The sequence below is a fragment of the Mixophyes fleayi genome, chromosome 7 (assembly GCF_038048845.1).
Source record: "Mixophyes fleayi isolate aMixFle1 chromosome 7, aMixFle1.hap1, whole genome shotgun sequence".
NCBI classification, from domain to species: Eukaryota; Metazoa; Chordata; class Amphibia; order Anura; family Limnodynastidae; genus Mixophyes; species Mixophyes fleayi.
The window spans coordinates 45,221,937-45,249,387 of record NC_134408.1 but is presented as its reverse complement, the minus strand read 5'-3'; the positions used below and the strand labels follow the sequence as shown (position 1 = coordinate 45,249,387).

The 27,451-nt window shown below is 39.5% G+C and overlaps 1 protein-coding gene across 2 annotated transcripts in view; it reads right to left on the bottom strand.

Moving 5' to 3' along the window:
• The window catches only part of SNX29 (sorting nexin 29), a 465,348-nt gene that overhangs the window by 400,824 nt on the left and 37,073 nt on the right, over window positions 1-27,451 (bottom strand). For both annotated transcript variants that reach the window (XM_075179779.1, XM_075179780.1), the window contains exons 7-11: window positions 26,532-26,780; window positions 23,800-24,181; window positions 18,374-18,492; window positions 15,047-15,140; window positions 13,631-13,713 (exon numbers count right to left, since the gene is read on the bottom strand). In XM_075179779.1, coding sequence (XP_075035880.1) covers window positions 13,631-13,713; window positions 15,047-15,140; window positions 18,374-18,492; window positions 23,800-24,181; window positions 26,532-26,780 — 927 coding nt within the window. The remainder of the gene's footprint in view (window positions 1-13,630; window positions 13,714-15,046; window positions 15,141-18,373; window positions 18,493-23,799; window positions 24,182-26,531; window positions 26,781-27,451) is intronic.

The following is a 27,451-nucleotide window of genomic DNA, read 5'->3' as shown; positions in this document are numbered from 1 at the left end:
TCTTCTAGATTTGCAACCAGGGGTCAGGCTCCAGTTACCCGATAAGTCATCACACCCCCTCCCATGCTTGATACCAGAAGTTGACAATTATTAGTCATTTAAAATTTGCAACAAAAAGTTGAGCAATACCTTTATCCCTTCATAAAGTTAAATAAGAAAAGTAGAATGGGATAAATTGTAAAATAGCCAACTATATTTACACTGGTGCTGATATAATGAGTGGGTTTCTACTGGTTGTTTTTGGGGCATTGGCTGGGCTGGTATATCGTGTGGCAATACTGGTATATAAGAAGGCAATGGGAAGATTTAGTGTGTACATTTCTACTGATATACGCCAGGCCTTCCCACTGCAGGCAGAGTTGATCACCAAGCTTGGTGGCTGTTGTGCCGACCAAAAATTCTGGGTACCAATGTGGGCATGCTCATGGGTCAGGATAGGGGTTATGCACCTTTATAAGTTCAGGGCACACTCTGAGTGGTGACAGGTCTTACTAGCTTCCTTGCTGCTATGTTACTTGTGATTTCTCTGGTGCCGTGACCTTGCCTGACCACTGATCTTGTCCCTTATTTGCCTGCCCTGACTTTGGCTTTGGATCATTACTGTTTCAGTACTGGTTCTGCTTAAGTGTTACTGACCTTTGCTTGCCCTTACTTTTGGACAGAGTTTAGTGCTGCATCTGCATGACTGTTGCTATAACTGACCTAACCTAACTTTGACCTGGTATACCGTGGTGCCGATTCGATTCGGTGCAAAGTGACGCAATGTGTATCTGGAGCAGTCTGCAGATCTCAGAGTTTTTACAGAAATCACCTGATTTTCACTTGCGTCCCATAGAGGTGCTCAGAAAAATAAGGTGATATTTCTTACTGTAATAGCTGGCAATATACACATCTGAACATCGAGGCAATGTTCAGCGGCACCTTGCGCAGAATTGAATCTGCCCCTCGGCGTCTGAATTTAAAGCCTGTTTTATCCGCGTGCTTTCCTAGGTCTGGTACCCTGCACCCTTTGACAACAAACAACTCTGACTCGTGCACAAGTCCTAGATAAAATGCAGTAAAGGTAAGCACAACTTGCTTTTAAGGGAAAGGAGGCTGCTATAGGTGGAGCATGCTAGCCTGGTCATTGGTATTTATTGCCAGAGTGGGCCGAGTCATAGCAATACTCATGGTGAGCACATCTGTACTGAAGCAGCATTATCGATGTATGGAGTGGGCCTGGTTAGACTGTTATAACATGTGTACAGTGTAATACAGAAAACAAGATATGTCATGCCTTAGCTCAGATCTTAAAGAGAACACATTTATTTTTGATGTTAGAGGCCACGGGTTCACTTTATTGAGGACATGGCTTTATTACTGCTCTAGGCCCCATACAGGTTAAATCCAGCGCTGCAAACATAAGTACCTCACCTTTCATCACTGGAACATGGAAACAAACAGTCACAAAGATCAGAGAGGTTATAAAGTTGAACTTCCAATTATAAACATATTGCACCTAGCACATTTCATTATTTTGTATACCAGCGTCTTTCGCTGGAGTTAATCTTTATGAATACTTCTCATAGCATAAAATTAAAGTTAGAACTATTAAGTCTAATATACAAAAGACACCATGTGACATTTACATCCACTGCTAAATCAGCATATCACATGTTATCTGTAATATACTGATAACATGGGTAGAGGTGCCTGTAATCCCCTGGAATGAAGGAATATAGTCTGTGAGGCGATGTGCCCACAGTAGTTGCACTGTAGTGCCAGTATTCACTAGTGGGTCGAGATGCAGAGTGAGCCAGGAACACAGCAATAGGAGCTATTTGGAAAGTACAACAATGTTATGTACAATTATTACAGAATTGTACCTTGCATGATTGCAGATGAAATGAGCACTTAATGTCACTCTGTTCATGCAAAGAGACATAACTAAATTCATGTGCATATAATTGTGGAAAAATTAGATCTTAATGTTCTCTATTACAGTTACTATCCTTTTAATGGTTTACTTGCTGGTTACAAACACTGAAAACCATCATAATAAAATATCCATCCAATACATAAAAAAAATATTGAAATGCATTAACAAAAATATCTCTGAAATCAACCAATTAAATAAAGTTATCACTAAACACAAACAAATTGAACAAAAAGATACAATATGGCCATGTAGTGCGAATATTTAGCCTTCAGCAGGTGCACAAAAACTCATTTGAGACGCTAGATTCAAGAAACCTGCCAAAGTGCAAACAGCCAAGTTGTCCATCAGAAGTGTCATCACATCCATCACTGCAGCACCACTAATCATGAGGTTACAGTACCGATATAATAATGTCCAGGGGACATAGAGCTGCTTGCAGGTGTCTGCCAATGATTCCATTGGGTCTAAGGGTAGTGTCACAATGGCAGAAAATTGCAGAGTTTACTTCCACAAGTGATTTAGTAGTTATTCCATGTCAGCAATTTTCCGTGCTGAATATTGATACTCTATACGATTGTTTCTGGCGTTCTAGATCATCACATGCAAAGATAAAAAAAAAAATCTGCTCAATAGCAGTGAATTGTCCCTAAAGGTCACTTATGAAGGAAAAGAAAAGGAGGAATCCAGCATGGCCCTCACAAAAGGCCAATATGTGCTTGAACTCTTTCTGACCCTTCTGGGGAGACAACTTAGACCCCAAAGACTCCTGCTAATTATACCAACAAGATAAATAAGTGTAAAAACAATTTCCAAATAATGATCAATTCAATAAAAGACTTCCCAAAAGCCTCAATCATGTCTGACATAATGGGCATTCCCTAACCATTATACTAGGATGAGGAGACCCGATCTTGTTACCGACTCCAGCCCAGGTATTTTCAGCACAGAGTTGGTAGCCTCTAGGAGGGGCATGCACAAGGTCCTGCTTTGAAACAAGTGGACACCACTCAAGGACACCCTGTTGTAGAAGAATGCAGTCCAAGCTGTGCTAGTTGAGGATTGAAGGAGGTACACTGGCCATTGTTTAATTATTAGTATATTTTATTTAGCAGTGCTCTGTGCCAGTGCGACCATTTTATTATAAGAGCCAATTTTGTGTTTTTGCATTACATTAATCAAAGGGAGCTTTCAAACACGTTTCTTCACTAAACAGGTCCCATTCAAGGTATAGGATGAGAACGGGATGTCCACCAGCCTTCGGCATAAAAGTGCATTTCTAGACACACATGGAGTAATAATAAGCTTCACAAAACAAAAAAGTGACCAGTAATATAAACAGCCCACTGTCCCTCTACCCTCATGATTTCTTTGAGCAATAAATAACTGAGCAGTATCATAGGAGAAAACTAGAAAAATTTATTTAATGGAAAGGGGAGGCACTAACAGGCGATGAGGTTGAACTTTGATGTGATAATTCCCCATTTACACAAAGCACATCCGTAAGATTCTTGAGTTTCTCCTCACAACTAACATAGCAGCAAGGAGAGCTTTGTTAGAAACTAAGGGTAGAGTTTAAAAAGTAGGTGGTCACATGTTCAGACTACTGGTCACTTTTGAAAATTACCACTATCTTGAGCTCCCCTAACCCCCAACCCCCAACCCCCCACAAAGTTTTTTTGAGTATTTCTTTCTGACAGAAAAAAAACTGGGACATGCTATAGGCAGAATAAGAGTGTGTGCCATTTTCATCTCCTTTAATAGAACAATTTATGCAAGATGGTGCACTCTATACTACAATGACTGCTTGAAGCTGGAAGAAGAGCACCCTACGATTTATAATAACTTCAAGAAGGGTTATTTCACGGTTCAACATATTGGCAATATAATCAGCAGTGTTGACTAGAGCAACACAACAAGCTAGCAAAGGGATCTGGAGGCATAATCGGCACTAAAAAGAAGGCGTGACAAAGCAGGATCTTCATAAACATGAAAAGTAATGCCATACACATTCTGTGGTATAGACAAATACGATGAATTTGCTATTCATCACGAGATTACAAAGTCTCTAACAATTCAAGACCAACAGACTATTTCAAGTATATTAATGTTTATGCTTGATTGAGGAAATCCCTTCTCAACAGATAACAGTTGTGAGATATCAAACCTCATAACTGGAACAAAAACTGATCCACTAGTAGCTGATTACTTACTTCACATACAAGAAAAAGGAGATAACAGCTACAAAAATTTTGTTCAAGAAAGGCTTACAGAAAAGTGCAAAGATATCTTAGATTCTACACACAAGAAATTTCCCCCAAAAAAAGAAAGACAAATCAGCAACGGAGTCTGCACTGCAAAAAACGAGTGATGCTCTTTGGTGTTCCTGAGGTTTAGACATTACTGAAATACGAACTTACATCTTACTACCTAACGTGTGATGGATTTTTGAAGAAGCCAGACAAAGCACACCTGACAAGCTATCAGCAAATTAAGAAATCCCAGATAAACCTGCACATATATAGCTGCGCAGGGATGGAGACCGAATATAATTTTAAATACTTCCCAACCAATCATCCTCGTGAGGATAAAGAACATATTGTGACTCATACCAGTGGTGCCAAACCCTGCGATATGTATGCATGGCTTTACGGCTTTCATACATAACCCGCTCGTGCCTCCATACCTCCGTTACCAAATTGATCCAATGAATGTCATTAGGGGGATCCAAACTCATCCAGCTCCTAGCTATGACCACCTTAGGTAGGGAAGCAAAATAAATATATATTTAAAGAGCGTTTACCTAGGCTCTCTTCGAATGTTGTGGTACCAAATACACAAATCTTGGGACAAAGTGGAAGCGGCACAGGAATTGTGGAGGAGATGCAATCCCATATCTTAGCCCAAAAAGATTGGACAGCAGGCACGTCCATAATAGGTGCCAGAAAGTGCCAGGGGTGACTCCGCATCTATGACAATCAGGACTGTCCTATCGGCCCATTTTGCACAGCCTGGTTGGGGTCATATATACTCTGTGTACCGTGTAGAAGTGTATTTGCTGAAACCGGGTAATGAAGTAGCATTTCTGGTACTCCCTATGACCATACTCCATTCCTCATCCGCGATTACACCCAGGTCAGTCTCCCACTGACCCCTTAGTGAGTCCAGACCCCCCGGTGAAACCTGGGGTAACAATAAAGCATACAAAACAGATATAGTTCTACAGGAACCTGCAGAACGCAATACATTTTTAACAGGGGAGTCTAAAAGTTGGGGCAACCCCATTGGAAACTTCACGCTCAGAGCATGATGTAGCTGCAAATAACAGAAGAATGCTGAGTTAGACAACTGGAAAGCCGCTTTCAGCTGTTCAAATGAATGTAAATGTCCATCTGTATATAATTGGCCAATGGTATCTATTCCCGCCTTTTTCCAAATCACATTACCCTCCAACTTCATTAGTTCCCCAAAGTTAGGATTTTGCCACAGCGGAGTATCGTGGTCTAGCCCCTCACCCACCAGTACACCATGTGCTACCGACCAAATCATAGAGGCCTGATGTATTATAGGAGCAACCCGGCCAGGGACGTCTCTAACACTATACCATTTTAAAGAGAGTTTTCAAAAAGGTGATCTTAAGGCACTGTGGATAATCATAGATACACAAGCATCTGTCCGATACATAGCACTTCACAAAATGAAGGAAAAGATGGACGACATTCTTTTATCCATTCTACCTGACGTACACAGTAACTGGTACTGTTACAACACGCAAGATAGGGACAAAACTTATGGCACTTAAAACAGCTATTTCATCAGGAAAACATTTGACAAATTTTGGGGTTGTTCCTCTTGATGAAGAAATTATATAAAATGCTGAAATTTTTATTGCAAAAGTTCTTGGTTCATCAAAAACAAACTGTGATGGGGTACGATATGAGTAATGCCACAAAGCAAAGACTACACATTTTTCTGTGTCCACCTTCCACAACAAAACGCTTTCACATCACGCATGCATACCTTCAATGCTACATATGGATCCATGTGCTGAAAGGAAACCCATCGCTGGACCCTATACAATATGGTGACACAGAAGAAGACAGAGTTTTTAAGCTGAGCATAACGATGGAACAGTTAAGACCTCCTCCTCAATTTGTGTCTCACCTGTCCAAAATGTGCAAGAGCTGCCATTTGCCCTTGCAGAGCTGAAAAAATACCTTGCTGTCCGTTTTGTAAATGTAAAGAGAAGAATCTATGTTTTAAATGTTTAAACAAAAGTGAAATTAAAAGAAAATATTATATAATTTTGTGTTTTCCTTTTCCCTTGTCATGAAAATGGATTAACAACTTGTTTATTTGAGAATTTCATATAAAAAGTTTTAAAACATGATTTGGCAGTTTTATAGTAGTTTACAAAATTATTGTTAACATCTGCTATTTATGAAAAACACACTGAAATACAAAAGGAACATTTTGAATATATTTTCCTTTTTACCTACTAATAAACACAAAAAAAAATGATGGTACACTTTTTATTCTGTGCTTTTGCTATTGTACAACCCTGTTCCATATTTTATACTTGCCATCCATTTAGAATTTGGTTGCCATGCAACAAGCCTCTCTGTTATTTAGAATCCACACTAATGGCCAAAGGATAGTCATTTTACACACAAGATTCCCCCAGCAAACAGACAGAATAAATAAATAAAATACACTGGACACACGCACTCATGCAGAACGGGTCATTGGAATATTACTGTACACAGCAGATTCTCATAATTGATTTTTATAGGGAAGATTTCCAGACAAGTATTTTTTTTTTTCTATGAATCTCTTAAAATGTTTTTATACATTCACCATGGACAGAATTTCACTTACAAACATTACTTATTTGTTTACCTCTATGGGGAATCTGAAATGTTGCAAGTTGCAAGTTAAATAAGAAACAATAGACAGCAGGGAAGAGGCAAGAAAAGAGCAATTTCTCCCCCTGGTGGTTGCACTGTTTAATAGCAATACATATACATTTTGAAAAGGACACATATGAGCTTTCTCAGGCAGGCCATTGAACAGTAGCAGGAAGCTTTGTCCAGCTATTTACTGTTAGATTACACAATAAGTAGATCCATGGAAGATAATGAGAGTAATAGTTTCATCCTAATAAGAATGTGAAAGTGCATGCGTCTTTGACTTATACAATGGATACAAAGGGAAGAGTGAGATAACTGATAAACCTATGCTACCATCATGCTACAGACAGGAAGTCTGTTATGCTTAGAAACAAAGACAGCCTTACTCTATGATTACAATTTAATCTCAAATATCTCCAGTTCAAAGAAGCTCCTGAAACATATATATTTATAATTGTTAATACTTTTCCCAGGGCACTGGCAGCCATAGTCCACATTGTGCCGTAAAGTAAGGAGGGGAATTAAATGAAAAAGGAAGCCACCAAATTAGAATAAGATAAGAAGCAGAGTCCCCTAATGAGGTTCCAATAAAACCGGGGCAGAAAGATTGCACTGTGAAATATACTCTATAACAGGGGTCCTCAAACTACGGCCCACGGGCCACATGCGGCCCGCTGAGGACATTTATATGGCCTGCCGGGTGTTTATGCCGCCGCTGCCTGTCTGTCATTTTTTTTACATGAGAAGGACGGTCATTGGTGGAAGAGGGAGAGGGGGGCGGCGGACGCCGCCGATTGGCTGGTCGGCTGAAGCGCTAGATCATGAGAATTGTTGTCCGGCTGCAATCTAGCCAGGATTCAGAGGAAGCCAGGGCATTTGGGAGGGCCGCCTGAGCGGTGACTTGTGGGCAGTGGAGGTCGGAAGCGGGAGCGCGAAGAGCGGGAGAGAGAGTGCGGGAAACGGAGGCATCACAACGCAGAGGCAGCTTGGAGGAAGTTGGGAGCATTATTACCTCAGTGTGAGCCTGAGGTAAAAGCGGAGTTTCACCAATCAGACTGCAATGATGGACATTGCAGTCTGTATGTCTCTGTGTGGGCAATGTTATTGCTGGTATATTGTTTTTGCAGCGCTGTATATATATATATATATATATATATATATATATATATATATATATATATTGGTATTTTACTAATAGCAATTTGGAATCCCTTGGAAACAATGATGTCAAGAAAAAGAAAAATTGACTCGGAGTGTAGGATATTCAAAGAACAGTGGACTTATGATTACTTTTTCATGCAGTGCAAGGAAAGAGCTGTATGTCTGATATGCCAGAATATAGTGTCTGTGTTCAAAGAATATAATTTGCGTCGACACTATGAAACTCAACATAAAGATAAATATGATTGTTTGGTTGGAGAAGTGAGAAAAGATAAAATATTAAAACTGAAAAATACATTGACAACTCAGCAAAATACTTTTGTGAAGCAGAAGCAGCTAAATATTTCATCACTGCGAGCAAGTTTTCAAGTTGCCAAGCTAATAGCACGCACTGGCAGACCATTCGTGGAGGGAGAATTTGTTAAAGAATGTCTTCTTTCTGTTGCCAAAGAGATGTGTCCAGAGAAGGCCGATTTATTTAGTACAGTGAGTCTTTCAGGACCTACAATTACACGGAGGATTGAAGAAATGGGAGACAATTTGCATCAGCATTTGCAAAACTCCACAAAAAAACTTTCATATTTTTCCTTGGCACTCGACGAAAGCAATGATGTTCGTGATTCTGCACAACTTCTAATTTTTATTCGTTGGACGAATGATTATTTCGAAGTCACAGAAGAGCTTGCTGCACTGCAAAGCATCAAAGGAACAACTACAGGAGAGGATATCTATGAAAAGGTTTGCCAAACTATGAATGGTTTGGAGCTGGACTGGGCTAAACTAGCCAGCGTGACAACTGATGGTGCTCCTAGCATGGTGGGGTCTAAGAAAGGAGTAATTGCTCGCATTAACCAAGAGATGGACAAACATAACCATTCTCATCCAATAGCCATAAACTGCCTCATCCACAAACAAGCGCTGTGTAGTAAATCACTGAAGTGGGACTCTGTTATGAAAATTGTGGTATCTTGTGTTAACTTCATTAGAGCTCATGCACTAAACCACAGACAATTTCAGGAATTTCTGTCTGAGCTAAATGTTGACTATGAAGATGTTCTGTATCACACAGAAGTCCGTTGGCTGAGTCGAGGGAGAGTTTTGAAACGTTTTTATTACTTACTTCCACAGATTACAACTTTTCTGCTTTCAAAAAACAAAGAAGTACCAGAGCTCAATGATGCAGAATGGAAATGGCACCTTGCCTTTCTGACAGATGTAACAGAGCTACTCAACAATTTCAATATGCAACTTCAAGGAAAGGGGAAGCTCATCTGTGATATGCAATCACATGTCAAAGCATTTGAAGTAAAATTAGGCCTCCTCATCAAACAAGTGAAGGAGGAAAACTTCTGCCATCTCCCCACAACTCAAAATCTGTTAGCGGAAAAACCATTGATTGCATTCCCAAATAAAACGTGTGGATTCACTGGAAAAATTGCAAAAGGAGTTCCAATTTAGATTTAAAGAGCTTCATCTCCATGAACAGGACATACAGCTTTTCCGTAACCCATTTTCTATTGACATTGAAAATGTGGATACAATTTACCAAATGGAACTGGCTGAACTGCAGAATTGTGACTCTCTGAAAAACGCATTCAAGTAAAGCAGCCTTCATAATTTCTATGCATCTCTCCCCTCTGAGACATAACCTCATCTCAGGAACCATGCACTCAAAATGGCAACCATCTTTGGCAGCACTTATGTCTGAGAACAGACTTTTTCTAGAATGAAACATTTGAAATCTCCAACCAGATCAAGACTAACGGATGCACACTTGCATCACTTGGTACGACTAGCAGTGACAAATATGGAACCAGACATTGACCATCTCATTAGCCAAAAGCAGGCCCATAGTTCCCATTGAAATACTGGTAAATTTGTTGATTTAACTTTACTTCATTTTAAATATTGTATTTGCTCCCGATTTGTTTCTTCACTTCAAAATAAGATATATACAGTGTGCATAGGAATTTGTTCATAGTTTTTGTTTTTACTATAGTCCGGCCCTCCAACGGTCTGAGGGACAGTGAACTGGCCCCCTGTTTAAAAAGTTTGAGGACCCCCTGCTCTATAAGATAGAAAGTTCTTATATCCAATGTGTTCTATTTAGTAAAGGATTTACCATTAGGTAACCTGTATGACAATTTAAAAACTGGATTTTGTGTTTACTCAGGTTGTCTTTGCCTTATATTCAATTTTGTTTAAAGATCTGAAACAATTAAGTGTGCCAAATATGCAAAAAATGCCACTATGTTAAGCATCATTTATATTATTTGTCCGATTAATGGACCACAAAGTGTTTCAAATTTTCCACTAATTCAGACTCAAGTCATGATCCTGGAATTGTTGCAGGGCTGATGCTGAGAGTACTGTGACCAGAGTAATGTCTTGCTAAGGTAAATTTAGAAACAACAGGAATGAAATTTCGAATAGTTCAAACACAGTGGGCCTGATTCATATTCAGACATACGTCCATTTGAATACTCATAAACGGACCTTACGCCAAAGAACGCAACTGCATGCAATTCATGTTCTAACACAAATCACACTTACGGCAGCCTATGACTTGAGTGGCAGAACTGGGGGAGGGAAGAGACAGACTAACGTAGGCCATGTACAGTAAGGACATGCTGAATGAGTTCAGACGTAGGTGCAGCCGATTCAAGTCCTCGGTTTCTCGTAACACGCTTGGTTTCAGCCGTATCATTTGCACCAACCACAGGGCAGGTGTAAGTGTCGATAATGATGACTGGCACAGCATAGTCTGTTTTAAAAATTACATGTATGTGTGCCATTAGCTAGCACTTAACATGTGTATGCAGGCAAGATAGACTACAAACACACATTGTATGTACAGTACATATTTAAAGCATCTTGATTTACTTAATGTAAAAAAATAATAATTTGAAAATCCATATTTATAATAATGATTATACTGTTATAGTTGTTAATGTATGTGTTCGGATGTGACCTTATATTGCACATATGCTTGTGCACAAAATGCAAGTCTGTTCTGTCTGTCTACATATGGCATGTACCGTTTAGGCAGAGCGTACTTACACCAGATTCAAATGGAAACGCATCTTGAGATTTGCTTCGATTTGAATGTGGCCAGAACTAGGCTCCTGCTCTGTGCTCTTTTCTAAAACGAAACTTGCATGCAAGTTGCTTCCGAACATGAATCAGGCTAAGTGTGTACAAATGTGAAATACATTATTTTTGTCAATCTCTAGCTTGACGTATGTCCTAACACGGCCATTGTAGAGAAAAATTATATTATGATCAGTGATATCAGAAATTTGCAAAAGGCTATCTTTCACGGTTGGTAATAGATGTATACACACCACTCATGCATTATAAAATCATAGGTGACGTCTTCATTTTAATTCTAACTTGTTAAGACAACATAGAAAAATAGCAAATAAAAACACAGTAATAACAAATTCCATCTCTCTCTTTTATTGGCCACTATTGTTTTCAGCCTGCAGTGTTTATACTCATAGGAGCAGATCCAATTGTAAAAAAGGAAATCACTGTGTAGTGTCCCGGACCGTCCGTGAGATATACTACGTAGCGATTTTTTTTTAGTGAAATATCCACTCACTTTTTTTCTTGCGGCCCATAGAAACGCCAGCAAAAGTGAGCGTTACTTTTTACCATATAAACGCGGCTATTTGAATCTACCCCATAAAGTGGTATAATTAAATTCTGTCATGCTGTTGAAGATTTGCCATCTTTATTAGGATTGTGAAAGAACATGACCGCTAATGAAGGAGACCCTGCCCAGTCTGTGCATTTGCTATTAGAAGACGCGCTCTGCAAGAGTGAGACTTTTCTGACTCAGTACAAAGTACTTCCCAAAACTAAACTGCTAACACATTTCCCTTACTGTCAGAATAATGAATGCTGCAACAAGTTATTCTTACATAAAAAGGACTAGGCAGCTTCAAATTGCTCTGGCGATAAATCTCTCCTTCGTGGGTGTGCATAAAACATTGTGTAAGTTTCAAATAAAAATAAAATCACAAAACAGCTTATTATATTGATTTCAGATGTGCGCTAAAACTTTTTAAGCAGCTCATTATAATTTAAATACTCTGATTGAGAAAAATGACAATTATTCAAAAGTTCTTTCTAGGTTAATTAGGGTGATGACTTTTTTAATTTCAGATTTACATGTCGGCCTGATGGAATAATTACATACAGAAAACTAGGACCACATCCAAAATATGCATGCAGTTACTTGTTACAATGGAATATTTTAGGCTGAGCAATTACAATATTAATTGGCTTATCCTTTCATTCTGATGAACAGTGCGATATCAGACCCTTTGCTCGCTTACATTTCAGTTGTGCACTTGGTAGAATGCAGAGCTTCTTGGCTTGTGGGTAAGATCTGAAAACATGGCTGCCGTGTCCCGTATATTGGATCACCATGATCCTTTTTTGTGTACTGCCAACTAATTATTACCCAGACCGTAATTTTATTTTGTACCTAATTGCTTATTTGTTAGATGAAAAACATTTAACATTTGCGCTAACTGCATTGGAACATGTTTTGTCCAGGTGCAAATGTGCACCATAAAGATGGATATTGTGCTCTAAAGTGCACATATAACCCACAGATCATAATTTACATTCATTTAAAAAAGGGCATTTTTTTGCACTGAACTGCTGTCTTGAAAAATCTTAGTACATTGACAGAAGTAAGTTATCACTTGTGTACAAAAGCCCATGAATGTGATCTATGGCCAGAACACACTAATGTCTTATAGTGGTTCTTGCAGATATCTAAAATGATGTTGTAAACAAAACTTACCATAATACAACATCGACCGGGAGAGCTGGCAATTATCCAGCATCTGCCGGCATGGAGGGGTGTATGGACGGAAGGGGGGCGGCCCGTTGCAATTTGCGTCATTTTGGCCCTGGCCCCAGAGACGTAATGCCTGCTTTGGGTCTTTTTACCACTGTAAAAAGACCCCAAACAGGCATACATCACGGGGGTTTGGACCAAAATGACGTGAATTGTGAAGCCCCGTTCCCTTCCACTCTCCCTTCACACCCCTCTTCAGTGATCTCCCGGAGGGAGCCTGTCAAAAGTAGGCAAGTATGATTTACGTTTGATGCTTTGGTAATGGTCTTCTCTCATTACCGTAATTGGCGGTTTCGCATGCAGAAACACAGTGCGCAAGGTTACTATGGAACCTGGCACCACATTGAAACTATCCGGAAAATAAAGCCAAGTTTAACAAACAGGCCCACTGTAGCATATTTGCTGCAATCCATGTAGTGTATATAATTTTCCTTTATCGGATGTGTTGGTTCTACTTGTATTTTTGTAGCCAAATAAAGCTATGCCATAGATATACACATCAACAACAATCATATATGTGTAGATCACATTTCCTGAATTACATAAGGTTTTTTTCCTTTCTTTTAATTTAGAAAAGTAATGATTTAGGATTTAAGATTTTCCTTTAAAATAGCAATGGAATAGAATTGCATTCTGGGAGTTATAGTTCCACAAGTGCTTACAGTTGCAGGTGGCTTGCACCTAACCTATGTAATAAGATAATGAAATATATTTTCATTCGTACCAATGATACAAAAAAAAAGCAGAGGTAAAATCACCGCTACTTACTAACGGTCATGGAGTCTGGCTCCTGTGCCGCAGGCAGCGCACTACTCATTGTAGTCTCAGGTGCTGGAGGACTGGCTTCCATGCTGTATGGGAAAGACACACTTGTAATAAGAAATACACAAAAGCTTTGTTATAAAAGCACAATGTTCTCATGATGAGAAGCACTCCAGCATTCCCATATGCAATCTAGCACCTGTGCTTGGACACTAACCCTTTATACTTTACTGGTCTCATAGTTTCTGGTCATGTTATCATAAAAGTGGATCCAACCACTCTCTCAACCCTTTGGTGACAGTAGTTATCTTTACTTCTACATTACTAGGAAGAAGTAAGTCTCACTGGGGTCATTTACGGTATGAACCAGGAGAGGGGCATAGAGCGGACAGGCATTTCATATGCTGGTGTAATTTTGGAGCCTATTATGTCAGGATCTGGCTGGACATGGCACTATCAGGGCATTCTATGGAAAATGTGGGATAGATGTAACTTGATCCTGCACATAAATACAACATCTTGATTATATGAACACAAGAATCTTCTTGCGCTGCTGTTAACGTATAGCTGCTCGGATTGGCTACATGTTGGCCTTGCCCTCTCCTACTTTACACATGCATGCACATGGGCAGATAAAAGTTGGTTGTGCTGAAATACTCTGTGTTGTGGTGAGCATTCTAAAGCTCAAATTGACTACAGGTTGTTGTAACCCACTTAAAAATGTTGTGCAAGTGTGTAGGCAGAGACCAATGGAAAAAAAGCAGAATGGGGTCTTGCTCCAATGTGCATGCCCAGTGGCCAAACAGGAGTATTTGTGCATAAAGATTGGAGCAACGCTTTAGCATTTTTATTTTGTAAACTACGCAATATTCTGGTAAGCTGTGCTCTAGACCAGAGAAACAAAAAAAATAAAAATATAAATGATCTGTGTTTAATTCTTAAAGCACTTGCGAACATTAGATATAAAGTAGCATACTGAAATTGTTATGGAACTACCCATTTATTTTACAAAAAATTAAATCATAACGTATATTAATGGAAAATCGCTCATTTATAAGACACCGGTATTTAGATACTTGTGCAGAAACACGAACATAGGACAAACGTGCAGTAACCTTATAAATAAATCAGCAAAAAGCTTTCACTGGAAAAAGTGTAAACTACCATAGTTGCAGGTGATACATCAACCCATAGCTGCTATGGAGCATATAAATGTCGAGTTAAACCCCTGTTGATTGGTTCAATTTACATTTAACTAAAGAATGACTTGTTGCCATTGGTTCTGCAGTTTTGCATCATGTTAGTAAATAACTCTTGCTGTGCACAATAGATAAGGGATAACAATCATTGATGATCTTATTGGAAAACCACAGTTTAATAGTATACTAAATTGAACAAAATATACACTGCTGTGTTATATACCTGAGCTGGATGTCTGATCCTCTCTGAGCCAACTCTACAGCGAGGGCGGCACTCGCTGTTTCATCAGGATACTGTAAATTATCCATAGTAGAATCTACGGCAACAAAGATTTATAATCAATACCAATAAACTACTTATGGTGATCACAAATCTGCAATATGATAAGATGTATAGGACCATAGACCCAGAGCTGTACGTACCATACAGGGCTAAGAGCTAGCTAAGCACATGGGGTTTGGTTAATTGTATTTACTTTTATTCCTTTTAATATTTTCTGTTTGGTCTTTACTACTAATCGAACATAAAATAGCATATAATAAAAATAATAGAGAAAGGGGTATCAGAGATCGGGAAGTTCTGCAGCTTTTTATTAAATGCTTTGCTTTAAATGTCCAAATTCTTTCTGTGATCTTCAGCCAAGTGTTTATAGTAACAGGCGGATTTATTTCTGATGTCCTATAAGATGGCACACCTCTGCGTACTCTGCACTGGATATAGATTTACCCAGTAAGCAGCTATTTTTTTTGTTAAATGTAAAGATGCACCGAATATTACACATATAGTACAGTGAAGTTAAACACACATTATTGTATGCAGTTAACATGAGTCAGTAACATTAAACTCATGTAAACCATATTACAGTGTTAAAAGTGGCATACTGAATTCAAGATGTCATACGTGCTTGACTTAGGAAACAAGGGAGTAGGTGTGACTAATGGTTAGGGGGGATAGGATGAGAAGAGAGAAGTTTTGAGGACCACTGTTGGTATGAGAAGGGCTAGAAACGGTATGTAACAGGTAAGTGGAACTACACAAACTAGGGCTAACACTGACCACAGTTTATAGGAAATGGCCTGAAAGCCTTTGAGAAGGGCTATAATGGGAGGTATATGTGTTGTATAAAATACCAAAGACACCATGTCTGGGTATATTTATGGAATTTATTGTTTAAATATGCCATCAACTTTCTCCATAGCAACCGTATGCCAAATTTTGCAATTAAGGAGAAGTAAAGATGGAGCTTCACTGCATTCAAAATATGGGAGACCAATATATCAGCATATTTATGAATCCCATCCATTGGCAGGCGCAATAAGAAAGTCAATATTCCCATGGGGATGTGTAACCATATATTCTATTTAGTCTGGTCGGCACCAATACCAGCATAATACACAAGTGGCGATTGACGATTCAGAGATTCTGAACCTAATGGTGAGTTAGATGCATTTTCGACAAAAAACGCAAATGCAAAACGCGTTTAAACAAAACCACTCAATTACGAATATATGCTGAATCACGCGTAATTGCATATGAATGCTCAACATATGATACTTTATTAAGTGTATCATCATACTGTTGAGACACCAGTCTGGTGGTAGTCATTGCAGCGACTACCCCTAACCAGACGCCACTTACCCCAACATGGATTATCTGAATTTATGAATCACGACAGACACTTAATCCGACTGTTGAAAAAGCTGAATGACGTCACTTTCAAGGGAGACGGTATCATTTCTGGTGTTAAAGGGGCAATACCAGGACAACGTGTTTTAGTAACGCTTCTACGTTGTACAAAAACATCATATCCAACCTGGTGTGCACATGGTGTAAAGGGGAAGCTACATGTGGTTGGTACTTTATCTCAGTAAGCAGCTTTATGTTGGTTCCCAGAACAAGAAAAATAAACAACAATGCCCTATGATAAAACCCATAGCTAAAACATAGAAAAAAAAACATTGCCATAATTTTTGTTGGTGCCAATCATCTTTTTTTTATTTACCCTTGGTATAATTACATCTTACACAATATATTCCAATTCTTACAGGTCACAACTGTGCTCATTGGACGTTTTCCTCTTACTAACACAGTATCAGAACCTCCAATGAGTTTTTCTTGCAGCTTGCACATATATCATATGGTGATTATGTTCTGGGAAGTAGTATGGATATAATGTGTCATGATTAGGAAGCGTGATTGCTGCTTTTAAGCAGCAATTAATCACACAGTAAAGGTTATCCAATTAATCTGGATTAAAACCAACATGCAGGTAATAACTAAAAAATTAAAACAATCTACCAGTTACGCGCATTGCACAAAATGTATGCCTACATGAGAGAGGAAATAAAAGAATGCTGTATATTTTCTTATACAGACTGTGACTCTTAAGCTATTAGTGAACTAAAACAATTACATATTTTAGCTCAGCAGTAACTGGAGAGTCACAGATCACTTAGAATGAAAGTCACTTATAACAATATATTTGTAAATTAAATCACATCAAGATTACACGTTCCTTAGCAACATAAATAATAATTACTAAAATGATGAAGCACAATATAATATCCCAAACAAAAGAAGAGCAAATATTTATAGTCTTCTGTTAGGGCATTTAGGAACTGCTCACAGATATTTCCAACTTCTAAACCAAAGTGCAGTTAGACTGGGAAAACAAGTCTTCTGCTTTAATATGTAGGTTTAATTAGGAAAAAAAAATCTTGCCTCATCAGAGCTGTCTGTTAATGTGCTAAACAAAATACCCAAAGCAAATAATGTATACTTTATTAAATCTATCAGAGACAGCAGTCAATGCTGGGGTTTTATCTCCCTTGCATTATTCTGGACCAAAGGAAAGCGGTTGTATGATTGGATTCCCAGAATCCTAGGTAAAAGAAAGGCTCTGTGCAGGCTACAGGTTGGTGGGTTTGTACACAGAGGCTTAGACAGACATTTTGGGCCTGATTCATGAAGGCATGCATACTGAGTGCAATGTGCGTTTGTTTCAGAACGCACGAAATTCGGCTCTGCGCTCGCCCAATTTCAAGAAGGAACGGATCTGAAGATACGTGCGCTGATTAATACAGGTGTAATTCTGATTAGCTATACTACACAGGCCCCCCTCTCACTCTGCACACTCACATCAAAAGATGCTTTGCCAGGAGCAACATTTTCAGCATGTAGTTCCCAGGCCTCAACTCATGGAAAGAATTCATGAGTTGAGGCCTTGGATGGAAAGTTAATTTTATGATTGGCTGGGAGTCCTCGTTTAACAACTGCATGGGTGGATGATCACATTTTTCTTACAACCTGCCCATATTTACTCTAATCTTTATCAGGGCTGTATTCACCATCTAGGCGAATTAGGCACCTGCTCATGGCAGCACAAAAATGCTATTATTTTATTTTTTTGTTTCATATTTTATTCAATATTGTTTCTTCCTTTATATAATCCTGATCTTTAGACTTTTAACCTCCTCAATTATTCATTTACCCAATGATTGGATTTAAAGCATATTCTCACAAAACACAATTACTGTCATAATGAATTACCTAATTGGGAGTAGGAACCAGCAGCATTGACAGGAAACAAGACCTCAGCTTCATTGTTTAGCACCTGTAACGATGTCCAGCAGCAAACCTGGGGATTTTCTGAGCTTCCTACAGGTGTCCTGCAATTATTAGAAAACAGACATAACTAATCATACCCCCATCCAATGATCACTCACATGACACAGATCCCCTATCTTACAAGACATCAGTTGAGAACAGTAGGATTAAGTAGAGCAACATACTAGATGAGATATTCCACACAGGTTTTCTAAGATAACCGCCAAAGGAGAAGCTGGATATACAGTTATCAGTTAAAGGGGCGGTTTACTTTTGGACAACTCCTGCTATTTACCCCTTGTACTTTTATTTGCAGAGGAAAAGATGCTGGTGTTGCTTAGTAGGTAATTAAGATACCTGACTCTTTAGCTATGCACTGTATCTGGCAATTGAATTGGACACGGATCCTGTGTATACAGCCGCAACATACAATGCACACTCCTGTACTGAATTCTTGAATAAGTGCATGGAGGGGCTGCCAAAACTGCAGGGTTTGATCAGGGCCGGTGTAACCATTAGGTGACCTTAGCTGTATGTCCAGGGTGCAAAAGGTTAGGGGCGTCTAAAACAATGAATGAGTGACATAATGTTACTCATCCAATGATTTTATTACTCCTGCAGAGCCCCCACACAGAGCACCGACCACTGACATGAAGAAGCAGCCAGTAGCTTCTTATATGTGAAACTGCTGGCTGCTGCCCCTTCTGTCAGTGTTAAGCTCTGAGGAATTTGCTGGCACTATATTAATAAATGATGATTATGAAATAGATCATGAAAGTGAGGCGACATCGAGACTGTTCTCCATACATGGGGCACATTTACGTGTTTTAAGCTTTTTGTTTTTACATTGAGCAAAAGGTGCCAAGAAATATCCTTCTCCACCAAATTACAGCTGGAAGAAATGCGTCCCAATAAATGTATAGCACAAGACCTGACTCTGCTAGCTCAGAGCTGTGCGCTCAAAACACTAAGGAACACCCATAAAAATGTGCTCTGGAAACTCTTTATCGCATTTCAATAATCCTCCTTAGGAGAAATATCATTTTTGCACTGCTACACAAAATTATACCCTCCAGTGCGCTTGCTGTATATCGGTGCGCTTGCTGAGTGTGCAAACTTTTGCTCCTAAAGGCCATGCATTTTTGCGGAAATCGATGTACACAGTACTGTGCCTCCAGAGAGAGTATTTAGTGTTACAGCTCAGCCCTGGTGTGTGTCATAAATGAACCTTCACAAATTGTGTTACTCTATACGATAAACCGTCCCCAACCCAACCTGTTCAAAGCAAACATAGTTGGAAAATGGAAAATGAGAGATTAAGCTCTACATACAAATTTGGGAGCCCAGGTTTATCTGCAGATTCCATCCCAGTCCTTTACAATTTATCTGCAGATTCCCTCTGCCTCCTCTATTTTATTAATCGGACTTTCCTTAGGACCCCCTTTCCTTGCTCACCATGACTGTTGTTTCCGCACTGAAGTGCAGTGAGTAACAGCTAAGTGCATGCCCAGCATAGGCAGCCAATATTCTCTAAGGATGGTTCAGAAAGTGAAACATATAGAGCGATACAAAGACACAGAGACTTTCAACCTCAAACATCACATACACAGCTGGGAGAAAAAAAAACAACAAAAAAGACTAATGAATGAAACTCCCACCTGTCACAGTGAATGTTTCACTTGAATACATAAAAAGTAATATAAAGATGGTCAACCTAATCCATTATATTGTGTTCTTTTAAGGTCACGTAAAACTAAACTAATGAATTTGTAACTCAATAAAAAATAAATTATAACAATAAAATACATTGTACAAAGTAACACTTTGATTTTAACATAACTTGGTAAAAAACGTCTAAATATAAAAAAAACACACTTTTAATGCACAAGTATCCCTGTTACTGGTAAGATCAGGTTCGTCTGCTAATAAGGGAGTACTATTTTAAAATAATTTATTAAAGCAGCCTACATCCTGTATTCCAATTTCTAATGCACCAGAAGAAGGAAACTACTGTAGGGTTGTCCTGCAACCCTACAGTAATTACCGAATGAATTACTGATTGTAGTATCACCTATATTTTTGCCACCATTTTTTGCATTAAATGTCATTAATACCATTGCAAAAACTGCAAGTTGACAAGAATTCACCTAATAAGGGGGCAAATGCAGATTCAATACATACCAATGTAGTTCAACAAATAAAAATGGTGTTTTCTTTATTATTATTATTCTTTTTTAACATTATGTGCCGTTATTACCTTACACCCACTGCCCCAGTGGTGTAGAAAGAGCCCTACTGCTTTCAGCACCTGGCTCGGCAACCTCGAGGGGGGCCCCGCACTTTATATTTGCGGCCCCCCTCCCTACGGAGTGGGGCCACAAATAAAATTAACGTCCCTATGCAGCACCGGCATCTAGCCTCTTTGGATTTAACACCAGTAGCAGAGCAGCACCTCCGGGGATGTCCTGCGTCAGGGAGAAGGTAAGTGTATATTTTAAAGAGTTTGTTCAATACCCGCTTCGGTGTTCTTTTGTAGTGGTATTGGGTGTTGGTATCCCCAGCATCGGGATACCATACCCAACCGATTAGATACACTACATTATGTCACACCGCGATTTGTAGCGATTTTGAAAGAAACACATCTCTGGCGATTTTACATCAAATCGCCATTTAATACTTCGGCGAGTTTAAACTCGCCCGAGAAAATCGCAGCTTGATATATTTACGCCCAAATGTCCAAACACCAAAGACATTCAGCAAATAACTAAATGATAAAAATGATAAATAGCAATATGAGGTAGATGGACCTAGATGACCAGACCTCATGGGCGGCTCCCGCAAAGTTCCACCACTGCTGTAATGCATCCCCCAAGTTTTGTGCCCATTACTTTCTCACATGCAAAAAAGATATGGAAAAGGTCTGAATCTGACACATCAGATTCAATACAACAGTTATTTTATAACCTGCCTAAATTTAGTAATTTGTCTAGTTGTCAGTTTTCTTGCTGATCATTTTGAAATTAATATCTATAAGATGTGCACTTAAAATTGATTTATAAACTCTGCACATTTATTATTATTATTATTAATTTTTATTTATAGGGCGCCACTAGGTATCTGTAGCACAGTACAGGGACAGACAGAAACACGATACAGGGTGAGACAGCACGGTACAGTTAACAAAAAGCACAGTAACTCAGAAGCTCAATGTACAGCTAGATGAGAGGTGAGAGCCCCAAGCGGGGTAGAGAGAGGGACAGAAGGGCAGGAGGCCCTCGTGGAAGAGACAAGGAGCTGGAGAGCAGAGTTAAGGTGGTGGAGGAGAGGAGGCCCTGCTCAAAGGAGCGTGCAATCTAAAGGGAGGGTAGGACGGACAGAGACGCAATGGTAGGAGGAGGGAATGGGGAGAACAGATGCAGAGACGGAGAGGGGGGAAGAGGAGAATGAAAAAGAGGGAGGTAAGAAGGGGACAGGAGGGAGGGCAGGAGTGAGAGGGGGGTAGGGGGAGACTGGGAGGAGGTCAATTAGGTGGGGGACTGGAGGGCTTTAAGGAAAAGGTGGGTTTTTAAGGCCTGTTTGAAGCTGGACAAGTTGGGGGAAGTTCTGATGGAGCGGGGGAACTGGTTCCAGTGGAGGGGGGCAGCGCGGGAGAAGTCTTGGATGCGAGCGCGGGAGAAGTCTTGGATGCAAGCATGGGAGGAGGTAACCAGGGGGGGAAGAGAGGCGGCGGTCGTTAGCCGAACTCAGAGGGCAGATGGAGCGTGAATGGAGATTAGTGGGTAAATGTATCAATGTCCGGATTCTTCAGCTCCGGCGAGATCGGCGTCTTCAGCGCTTAAATTTAAAGCGGCGCTGCCTTGTATAGGGAAGTTTCCCTTTACAAGGCAGCGCCGCTTTAAATTTTAACGCTGAAGACGCCGATCTCGCCGGAGCTGAAGAATCCGGACATTGATACATTTACCCCTAGGTTGGAGATGTAGGGAGCAGTGGAGTTGGAGAGGGCCTTGAAAGTAAGAGTGAGGAGCTTGAACACGATTCTGTAGGGGATGGGGAGCCAGTGGAGGGATTGGTAGAGGGGGGAGACAGAAGAGGAGCGGCGAGAAAGGAAAATGAGCCGAGCAGCAGCATTGAGTACGGAGCGAAGGGGAGCGAGATGAGAGCGGGAGAGGCCAGTAAGGAGGAGGTTACAGTAGTCCAAGCGGGAGAAACTTTTAAACATTTAAACTGAATTTTGCTAAATTAAAGCACCAATACCACCTATTTTTCAAAGGTCCCAGGGGCCCTTCAGGCAGCCATTTATTTGTGGGACTCATATATTTTACGCAACATTCCCAGTCAATAACTGGTTGCATGTAGCAGTACTAAGGCTCTGGTGAGGGGAAATGACAACCATAGGAAAATATTTTCCTGGGTGAAAAAGCGACTTTAGTTTATCAAAATTCAAAACTAAAGAAGCAGAATAATTTCTCTATTCTGTGCGGCACCTTTCCAACTGAGCATCTAATCAGTGCAAACATCCTCACCTCAGCTTACCCTCAGCAAAAATCCTATAAATAGAACAAAACACACCATTCTTCAAACGGTGAAATCCTACAAAATCTTTAAATGGTAAGGGGTGAATGAATAAAAAATATTCTCGTTTTAGTATTTCCCTAGCTGCTATCAACCCTGTTTGCAAAGATCATTTACTACAACTCCAATATTTTCCTTCTCTTCCCCAGAATCCCTTTGTCTTGCCCAATCCAAGAGCTCTTCTATAAATCATCTTGAGGTGTGATAATACAACACAACACAATACAAAAGCATGGGATGTGAATTCATGGCAAACGATATGTGACATCATTAAAGGAATGGTATGACATCATTGGGAGGGGCAGGTCAGGTCCCAATGTGACCGAAAATGTGACAGAAATTGGGAAGAGAGATAACGGAGATAGTAGAAACCCCTGAATTTGCTCACAGCCTGTAAAGAGGAATTCAGCAATTATTTTTTTTTGACGTTAGTATCCATTTAAATAATCTTAGTCTGCTTTCGCTTTCTGTTAGAGTCAATCAAATATTTATACTCTTAATAGACAAGTGCTAAATACTCCATAACTAATACACGGCTCAAAAAATAAGACACCGATATGTTAGTATTGCTATATGTTACCCTCACATACGCAGATTATACATAATAAAATATTGCCGTTCTAGCCCTGGAATCATATGTGGGCTTTAGAGAGTGATGCATCATTGACAAATATGTCAACAAAGTAATATTTGACTGCAAACTAAACTCAAAATTTCTAAAAGGTTCCATGAGATTTGACACTGCTCTAGAATCATGACACCCAGAAAAACATGCTGTGTGATTATGATAAACTCACTGTTCAGTAGAGGTATTCTCTGCTCTAACTTCCGACTTGTTGACATGTTCTGGCTGATATATGTCATAGTCATCTAGGTCTTCATCATCAATGCTTTTTACATCCAGCTTTCGATAGACAAAATCTCCATTAACACATGGAGGTTCATTTTTCCAAGAGCAGTCTGTGTTTTCCTTGTCATGCAAGCTTAATTCAAACTGCGCTTCAAAGAGAGGCAGTTCTGCCGAGGACCTGTCAGACTGCTCTTGTGAACTCTCAATACCACTCTTCGGGGTCTTTGAAACCTCTACCAGATGTGGATCTTCCACATCCCCATCATCGTCAAACGAGATGATAGTCGTCACTTTTTTCTTCTTTTTTCGATCTCTTTTAGCTTTGCCATCTAAAAAGGGAAAAAAATTTAATATTTTTCCTGGCATACTTCCAGAAATCACTTCCATCAAGCCAGATAAGGTCCTTATATTTGAGTTTCAGCATAGGGTTTGTTTGAAACAACATCAGCGATACCAGCAATGATCAGAATTGCCACTGTATAAATCTGCATACAGGACAAAACTCTCTGTTCTGGAAGCTACATTTATGTTTCTATTGCATCGACTTCTTTTTATATTAACATTCATCAAAAACAACAATATACATTGCAGAAGAAAATAGACCACAAAAGTAAAAACTATACTAATAAAATGAACAACTTTAGGGACGTAACAGATTTATAGTATACTGTATGTCATTGTGAGAAAAAAACAAATATATAACCAAAAAGAATCAGCCAGATGTCATGTCACATATGTTTACTCTAGTGTGGTTAGTTACAAACAAAAAGGATAGAAATATTAATACAGAGACTACTTCTAGATACCACTAATTACTCTAATAAAACTTAAGCAATGAGCCATTCTATCAGGGATTCTGTAAAAAGAGTTCTAATTTAAAGATATAAACCCTCTTTCCCCAGCAGGCATAAGTGCAGGGCTGGGATAACTAGTATTTCCAATACACTAACCCCTGTCTTCACCACAGTGCCATACTGGGAAGAGGGTGTTTGAGTGCTACCCACATCTTAATTTCTATTGCGTGATCATTTCCCACTGACCACAGAATCACTCTCACGCTCATCCCACATCCCCAGCATGTTACCACCCAAAGGGTTACATGAGCAGCTGTCAGTCTGTGCCGCTACTGCACAGATTCTTGCACTGAACCCTGACTGGAGTCCAGTGTGCAGAAATGCAGCCACCTTACTGCTGAACCTGGCAACATGAATCTGATCTGAAGGAAGAGGAAAGCAGGAAAAGACAAGTGAGGGTTGGTAATAACATACTAGGCACCAGGTATGGATCTGCATACCAGGCAAGGTACCAGATAGAGAGCTGCATATTACAGTTAGTATGAGACACGGCTCTACGTTTTAGGTGCGTCTTTGCATATTAATTTTGGCACAAAGTACATATTAGACCTTCCACTCAATAGGACTTTGAATATTAGACTTGGAAGCACAGTAAATTTGGTACCAGTTAAGCAGATAAGACTACATATAAGATTTGGCACCAGGTATAGCTCTGTATATTATATCTGGCACCAGATAGAACTCTGTATACTAGCTTTGACTCTGTATATAACAGTTGGCACAGAGTATGCCTCTTTATATCAGATTTGGAACTAGATTTGCTCTGCTTATTAAAATGTGGCATTAGATATATACAGCCATATAACATTTGGCTTCAGACATGGCTCTACAAATAACACCTGAGATTAGCTATGACTCTCCATATCATATCATTGCTCCCACATATATTTCTACATCTTAGATGTGGCACCTGATATGACTCAGCATATTAGATGTGGCACCAGGTGCATTTCTGGATATTAAATATGGCTCTGTATATTACAGTTGCCACAAAGAACTTTCAAAATTCCCCATCATGCCCCCCCCCCCAGTAAAATGGTTAAACTGTGCTCCTCACAGTGACAAAAGGAGCATGCACCTTGCGATCATGTTTGTGTATATGAGGTTACCTCCAAGAAGCAACACATATTGCCCTTTTCTGTTATTTTGCAAATTGTGACTCAACATGTGAATTGGGGGCTTTCCTGTATTGAGCACAGTTTATATTACAGTGGAGCCCCAATTCTTTGTAATCACTCAAGTTTAACCTTATACATTATGGATTGCCTACTAAGTTAATGTGTGTCTGCCATAGGTATGTGTCTTTTACATGTTGTTCACCTGTTAAAATGTAATTTGGAATTTGATGGTGTTTGTATATGTTCAACAAGAATATCTTACATTAAATGGACATATACAATGGTTTAACTACCGCTGTGGCAGCCCATGTGTGTTATAGGCCCGGCAGCGAGATGTGCCCAGCAGACTGTGGACCATCTCCTCCGGAGGCCCTCGCAATGCCACATGCGCAGCAGTCTTCAATTCTACTGTCATTGAACTGAAAACCCAAACAGGGCTCCATGGCACAGCGGGAACCCTTGGAGAGGCGAAGAGATCCCAATTGCCAGCCAACCCCAAAATGTTTTTCTTTTTTAGCCGTGAGACCCAGCAACCTACAATTATGCCACTGCTCATATAGAAATACCCTTGGAATGTTATGTAGATTATTTTAATAAAAGTATTCAGCTATTTTGCATCAGCTGAGAGCAAGTGTTGTAAAATCTGCAATTAATGGAAATCATTTATTTGCAAGAGCCCAAATATAATAGTGTGTAAGATGGCTCACCTGAGGTAAGGCTTCTAGACAGCACAGGAAGTGGGTCAGAGTCCTGCTCTGGTTTAATTAAAATAGAGACAGCAGAGGATGAAGTGATCTCTCGAAGTAGACTGCTGACACCTTGCGTGGATTCCTTAAGTAATGAGGTGACATTCTGTGTGGACTCCTTTAGAAGATGAGAAACTGTAGGAACCGCTTTTGCTTGTCCATTCAGGTCTTTGTTATCAATGTTGATTGCAAAAAGGATGGAGTTCAAACCTTTGGATATAAAAACCATCATAAAACAACACAGACATTTATCCAGAAACACCAAAATCAAAACTATGTTTCGAAAACTAATGTTAAAAATACACAAAAATTGGAACTAATAATTAGGGATGTGCACCGGCGACTTTTGAGGTCTCGTGTTTTGTGTTTTGGATCCGGATTTTCGTTATTTTTGAGGTTCGGATTTGTCTCGCAAAACACTTGACGAAAGGTCTCGGTTCGGATTTAAGGTATTGGATTCGGATTTTTTTTGAAAAAAACATAAAAAGTTTAAAAATCAAGTTTTTGGGCTTATTTTCACTCCTAGGCTATTATTAACCTCAATAACATTCAATAACAAGCATTTCCACTAATTTACAGTGTATTCTGAACACCTCACAATATAGTTATTAGTCCAAAACGTTGCAACAAGGTATCTTTCTGGACTGCGTAGAGGAGTGGGTCACCACAATATATATTAAAAACCCTGAACTTTTATGATTCGCACCAATAATTGTACCTGGACTGCGTAGAGGAGTGGGTCACCACAATATATTAAAAACCCTGAACTTTTATGAATCGCACCAATAAATGTACCTGGACTGCGTAGAGGAGTGGGTCACCACAATATATATAATAAGAAAACCATCAACTGGTTTGATTCGCACCAATAAATGTACCTG